A 7,255-nucleotide genomic window follows, 5' to 3' on the forward strand; every position below is an offset into this window, starting at 1 on the left:
GTTGGAACAGACTCAACAGCCCTTAACAACAACAACATGCATGTTATTGTTAAGGGCTATCTAGTCCATTCTAATTCATAGCAACTCTGTATAAAGTTTCTGAGGAGCTTATTCTGGATTTGAACCACTGATCTTGCAGTCACACCAGGACTCCATATGTTAGCACAAAGTTAATTTTAACCAGATATCATCTATAAAAACATGAGAACATAGAAATTGGGCTAATGTGATATAAAATATCTTTCTTTTCTGTGAATTATCCTTTATCCAAATCTTTTTAAGATTGGTTCTGCCCTTGTTTTTTTATGATTCAGTGATTTAAGGATTTGCTCTACTGTAAACTGATTTAGTTTAACATAGCTGCACATATCTAAGTATATGTTTTTAAATAACTAAAAATAGATGTGCTGTAAAATATATTAAATTATCATTTTTCTCAAATTCATGCTTAAAATCATGCCTGTATCAAATAATTATGAAACTGTCTAAACAGAAATCACAGTTAAATAAATCATTGCATTTTTCTATAAGAAAATATGAATAATTGAGACTTGAGTGTTTGTTTTTATATGGCTATATAAATTAAGTGCTTTATGACTGTTTTCCATTTATTTTGATGTCATAATGCCAAATAGACAGATGGAGTTACTGATTAAATGGAAATTTCCCCCAGATTCTAATGTGCTATATGGATTTATCCTTACTAAATGCAATCAATTGAGCTTCTCTGTTAAATAAAATAAAAGAATAATGAAAGTTATATATTATTAACATATGGTTCTAGGTTTTAGAAGAAAGTACATTTATAAAGATGAAAGGAAAACAATGTTTCTAAATAAAAAGAAATGTCATTTTTATTGATGAAGAAATGTAGATGTGAGATTTAGATGACAGTCAATGTCATCTGTTGCATATTCCACGAAAATCTGTGTTTACTTATTAAAATGTGATAACCACAGAAAGCATACAGGTTTGATTAAGTGCTTTGTGTAGGATGTTTTGTTTTCTTTCCTATAGTTATATATTTGTTCTTTGTTACATTTATATTTTGATCTTATAAGAAATAAATATTGTATTGAGAAATAACTCTTAAGAATTAGAGATATAAAATTTCCAGTTACAAGAAGAAATTTAGATTTTAACATGACTGGTAAGTTTACATCTAATGTATTTTTTCAGTTTGATTGGAACAAAAAAATGTGTATGCATATCGTCCAGAATTCAGAATGCATTGAACAAATATATACATTTAGACTCTATATATTAAAAATCAGTTTTAGAAATGGTTTATATTCATATAAGAAAAGAAATTTAATACATTAAAAAGGAATAAAATAAAAATTTCTCAAATAAATTTAGATTTTCTCTTTTCATTTTTATTTCAAACGTATTTTGTGTTCACAAAATAGCAATATTTGGTTTGTGTATTGTGTTGCTATGATTTGAAACTGACTCCACACCACCTAACAACAACAATCATTTGATGAGATGAAGAAAAGAAAATGAAACCAGTATAAGTGAATTATTTTTATTTTTCACTTCTGCTCTGTAACACAATGCATTTCTAACAAAAAAAATTAATTATATATTTATGGTATATTTTGGAAACACTGATAGCTAGCTAGGTGTTGTTAGGTGGTGTGGAGTCAGTTCCAATTCTTACTGACCCCATGTACAACAGAATGAAACACTGCCAGGTTTTGCACCATCCTAACAACGTTGGGGTCGTGTTGTGGTGCCATGGGTTGATGCGCCAGACTGCAAAGTCGTTTGAACTGCAGGATTGGCATTTCAAACTCACCAGCTGCTCCTCGGAAACCCTATACAGGGTCGCTATGGGTCAGAACCAACTCGACGGCACTTAACAACAACAACAACAGTAGTTGTTATGCTTAAGCCCATTGTTTCTGCCACTGAGCCAATTCATCTCATTGGGGTTGTCTTCATTTTCCATGTGTATTTATTTATTTGTGCTACAGATCCAAAGATAATTTGGTTGGCTTGAATATTAGATGATCTATGTGTTAAATAAGTTTTTGCTCCTTAAATTCTTACTTGTATCTGTATATACTCATTTATTCAAGAATAATTTCAACACAGTTTCCATGAAGTCTTGGCATGTTACTTATCTTACATTGTTGTTGTTAAGCACCGTCAAATTGGTTCCAACCCATAGCAACCCTGTATAGGGTTTCCAAGGAATGGCTGGTGAACTTGAATCATTGCAGTCCAACGAATTTGCCCACAGCACCACACCAGGATTCCACATACCTTACACACTTATTGAATTATACTATATATCAATCATTCAGTGTTTTAAATATATTACTTATAGACAGTAAAATTCCTGGTTTGCCCTTGAAGAAATAGTTCTGAGTGTACTGGAATCTATTGCCAAATACAAGGTACATTTTTCTAATATTACTGTTATATTACTTACTATATTGTTTGAAAATACACATAGGATGCATATAGATCTTTGAGGAATGTATTGTGAAAAGAATATAAGGTATTGCTTATTTGCAAACATGTAAAATGATGTTCAGTTTTTTAAATGTTTTTACTTAAATCAGTAAAGCATTGCTTTTTTCTCTTTTTTAATAGAGCAGTGAAGTTGTCTACTACAACGCAAAAGATGATCTTGATGTGAGTATTAAAAGTTTTACATTAAACTCAAAGATAAAGTTAGTTCTAATTGGTTGATTGGTTGGGTTTACAGAACAAATTGATCCTGTAGGTATAGTTTTCCAGGAAGAATTAGACAGCATAATCAAAACTAGTTAGAGACAAGGTAATGATGGAGTTTAGTACTGAGGTCATATTTATAATAACTTATTTTTGGTATCTTCTTTGGAATAAACAACAGGCATTTCGTTTATAATAAACTTCCCTTCCACTGCATCCTGTGCAGATTGTATTCTGCTATTCTGATGTATTTTGTGATTCAATGGCATTAGCAAAATTGAAGACAGAGATTAGATTCTATCCATCTCTGCATCTTGGCTCCTGGCACCAGGGTGACAACACTTCTGCATAAGCCAAAGGGAATCATTCATTTCAAATACATTGGGAATAGCACCATTGGAAGCTGTGCTACTTGTCCAGTCTTAGAAAACAACATTGTAGTTCTGCTCCTCAGAAAACCCTATATAGGGTCACTGTGAGTCAGAACCAACTCAACAGCATTTAACATAGAACCTAGGACATGAATGAAAAATAAAAATTATTAACACAGATAAAATTTCCACAGGAAGAACTAACACATTTGATATTGTACATTATTTATCAAAGAAGTACAGAGCAAACTTGGAAAATTTTTACAGATGTACCCAAAAATAAATTATGAGAAAAAAGATGTGATGATGGAGGAAAAAGCACAGATATCTAAACCATACATCATGTATTCCCAAATATCAAATCAAAGTTTCTGAATTTGAGATAATAATCAATTATTTAATAGAGAAAGTATTCAGGTCACCGAATCATTTGGAAGATCAATGATGTTTCAGGAAAGATGTTTCAAAGTCAAGAACATTTATACCAAAATCTTGTACAAAATCTTGTACAAGGACATCCAAGTAGAAATTTCTAATAGGTTGCTAAATATTTAGCTCTGTTGCTTAGAACAGTGGCCTAGAATAAGTTTTATGTTTGTTAAGTTTTATTGATTTTGTTCATTGTAATAGTGTAATGTTAAACATGTCCTCACTTAAAGGTAAAATAAGAATTTTATTGTTTTTAAGTGCTACTGAGTCAGTTCTGACTCACAGCAACACTGCACGTGTTTCCGAGGGGCGCCTAGTGGGTTTGAACCACCAGTTAACAGTCCAATGCTTAGCCTACAGGACTCCATGTTCTGCAATATTCCATCTTAAATGCTCAATATTCTTTAAAAACCAATTCAAATGACTACTCTTACAGTTTTCACATCAGAGCGTTATCCTAGCTAATTTGAAACACATTATTAGCTTTAGTGCTATAAAATTATAGTATTTATAAACAAGAATTGTCTTCTGAATTAAATTTTTAGCAACTTGGGGTAAGGTTCTTATTCAGTTTATACTATTCTATGACTTGGGGTGTGGCGTTGTGGGTTGATATGCTGAACTGCAAAGTGTTTGACCACAAGGTAGTTGGTTAAAGCTCACCAGTCACTAGAAAACCCTATACAGGGTTGCTATGGATCAGAATCAACACGACGGCATTTCACAACAACAGCAATTCTGTTCTATAGAATAGAGTAATTGTTGAGATACTCTTTGGTAAATTTGATAGGAATTCTAATATCCATATTATTTAGGTAGTTTTTTGTGAAAAGGGTTAACTTTTAAAATTTATGCTCTATTTGCAAAGTAAACAGAAAACCTCTGGAAATCATAGTAGAAATGAAAATGTTTGCTTTGTTTCAGGTTTAGATGGAAGCAGCTTAAAGGGAGAGATAACAAAGCTAGTTTTGGGAATGGAGTGATAGTGGACAATGTTCCTTTGTCTTCAGTCCTGCTCTGCCCTCTCCTCTGGTTGGTCCCCAGATGGTCTTGGGTCTCGCGGACTAATGGAACATCAAAACAAGCAATGTGCTTGCCTTTATTTCATAAACTGACTCAAATTAGAGAATAAGTAGCAAAATTGGAAATTTGTCTGCATTCACTACAAGCGATATAAAAATTGTTGTTGTGTTATAAGAAAATAGGATGAGCACTTTGCTGCAAGGTCAGGAGTTCATAATCTATACCGGGCTGCTATGAGCCAGAACCAACTCCAGGGCACTTAACAACAACAACAACAACAAGATAAGGACAAAGTAGAAGTACACCCATGGAGTTTTGTAGGCTGAAATCCTTATGGGAGCAGATCACCTGATCTTTTCTTCTGAGCAACTGCTGGTGGGTACAAACAACCCACTTTCTGGTTAGCAGCTGCGTGCTTAACCAATGCCCTATCAGAGCTCCTCAATATAAAGATTAAAAACAAAAAAACCAAACCATTGTCATCAAGTCACTTCTGACTCATGACTCTCTATAGGGTTTCCAAGGCTGTCCGTCTGTACTGGAGCAGAAACCCTCACCTTTCTCCTCGGGAGCACTGGTGGGTTTGAACTACCAACTCTGCAATTAACAGTCCAGTGCTTATCCTATAGTAACACCAGGGTTATAGGATGTTTAATTCCAAATATGGGCAGATTTGAAAAGTTAAATTATAATGAATCTCTGTGAAACATAAAAGCAGGCTTATTTTATTACTCCATCAAACTAAAGTTCTAGTCGAGTCTCTATATGATTAGAATAAATAATATATTTTGGGTTTCATTTCAAAACAAGCTAAATCATTTAGATTGGTATAATACTTCAGTGTAAGATGTTTGGTGCTTTTTAAAATGACAATACTTAACTATATATAAAATAGAGAGAGAATAGCATAATGAATCTCTATAGATTCATCTGTTATTTGCTTAAATATGTTTAGGTAATTAGAGATAAGACATTTCACTCCTAAATACTTCACTCAGCAACTCTAGTTCTTTTGTGTTCCCTTTAATAACCACAAAGCGTACAAGTGAAAATGCAATCTCGGTTTCCGTACAAGAAGAAGGAGTAGAGTGTAGCGGTTAAGAGATTTTTCTCTGGAGTGTTAGTACTTGAATTTAACTTCTAGAGCTGCCATTTTCAAACCGGATAATATACATATAATATCCACATCACCCTGTTTGAAAATGGCAGCTCTAGAATTCTGTTTTACTCTATGGTCTGTAATATTGAGAAAATGATAATAATCTAATTGCATTTTTGTGAGGACTGAATTAAAGATAACACTGAGAACATTCCCTAGCCCATAGGTGGCAGTCTAGAAATGTTAAAGACTATAATAATAATAATTTATTTTTACAGAAAATTTAGGGGTGATTTGAAATTATTTTAACACCAAATGAAGGGCCGTATTTGTGAGTATATATATGCTAACAATGGAGTTCTGGTCTGACACTGTGGGTTAATGTGTGAACTGCAAAGTTGACTTGAACAGCAAGGTTGGCAGTTCAAGCTCACCAGCCGTTTTTTAGAAACCCTATTCAGGGTCTCTATGGGTCAGAACTGAATCAACAGCACTTAACAATAACAACATACACTAAAAAATATGAAATAATATTATATTGAAATGTTTTTCATCTTATTATCATAAATATCCTTGCAATTATATAAGGTATTTAAGATAATTCACATATAAGGTAGTGTTGTTAAGTGCTGTTGCGTCAATTCTGAATCATAGTGACCTTATATAGGGTTTCTGAGGAGAGGCTGGTGAATTTAATTAAGGGTAGTATTCAAAACATTTAGAAAAAAATGAGCAGAATTCAGGAATTTGCTGTGATATTATTGTTAGTTTTATATATCAATGTTTTAAAGAACAAGAAAATTGCAAGTAAAATAGAAGGGGAAATAAAAATACTGCTAATACAAAATTGAGAGTTTGGTGGCTACATGCCATAAGCAATGGGTTAGCACTGGACTTACCACAGTAACCACAAAGTCCGTGGATCAAGGCCACCAGCTGCTCTGCTCAGAAACCTGATATAGCGTCTCTATGAGCCTGACTCCACAAGACAGGACTTAACAACAATGCAAAATTATCTATGAAATGTCACATCCAAGTTCTCCATAGTTTTAAAATGTACATAGGTCTGTAGTCGAGGTTTTTAGAGGCGTCTGTATCAATAAATTCTTTAAATTCTCTGAAGATTACTAAAGCAAATTCCCCAGAAGACTCCACTTGTTCCAACAAGCTGCATTATTTTCTTAATTCCCAAAGTAAGCAGAAAGAAAACAGATCATTACTAACCCTTATTAACCTAATTCTAAGATCTATGTTTCTGACTAAAATCTAAATGAAAAAAGTTTAACCTAGAATCCCCATGCCATTAAATAAGTTGATTTATTTGCTACATTTTCTTATATTGATCATACTGAAAATCTGGCCCGTTTAGGGCATTTGGCTAGTCTGCTGAATTTACTTGCATATTTGTGTTGCAATATAATGTGATATCCAAATATTATTAAAACCCCAATTTATGTTATTTCAAAAAAAAAAAATAGAATTTTTTTGACAATAGAATGAGCTAGTAGTGATAAGCATTTAGTCAATTTAGTTAAGTGGTGTTTATTGTAATTATTAAAGAAAAATCAAAGTCTAAATTTGTTAACTTAAAATATATATATATATAGCATGTTGGCTTTATATTCTAACTCACAAAATAACCCATGTT

General features: G+C 32.7%; 1 protein-coding gene across 1 annotated transcript in view; it reads left to right on the plus strand.

Moving 5' to 3' along the window:
* The window catches only part of CACNA2D1 (calcium channel, voltage-dependent, alpha 2/delta subunit 1), a 560,165-nt gene that overhangs the window by 351,732 nt on the left and 201,178 nt on the right, over positions 1–7,255 (plus strand). The window contains exon 5 of the mRNA XM_006834341.1: positions 2,605–2,646. Coding sequence (XP_006834404.1) covers positions 2,605–2,646 — 42 coding nt within the window. The remainder of the gene's footprint in view (positions 1–2,604; positions 2,647–7,255) is intronic.

Source organism: Chrysochloris asiatica, unplaced genomic scaffold, assembly GCF_000296735.1.
Source record: "Chrysochloris asiatica unplaced genomic scaffold, ChrAsi1.0 scaffold00010, whole genome shotgun sequence".
In the NCBI taxonomy this organism is placed as follows: Eukaryota; Metazoa; Chordata; class Mammalia; order Afrosoricida; family Chrysochloridae; genus Chrysochloris; species Chrysochloris asiatica.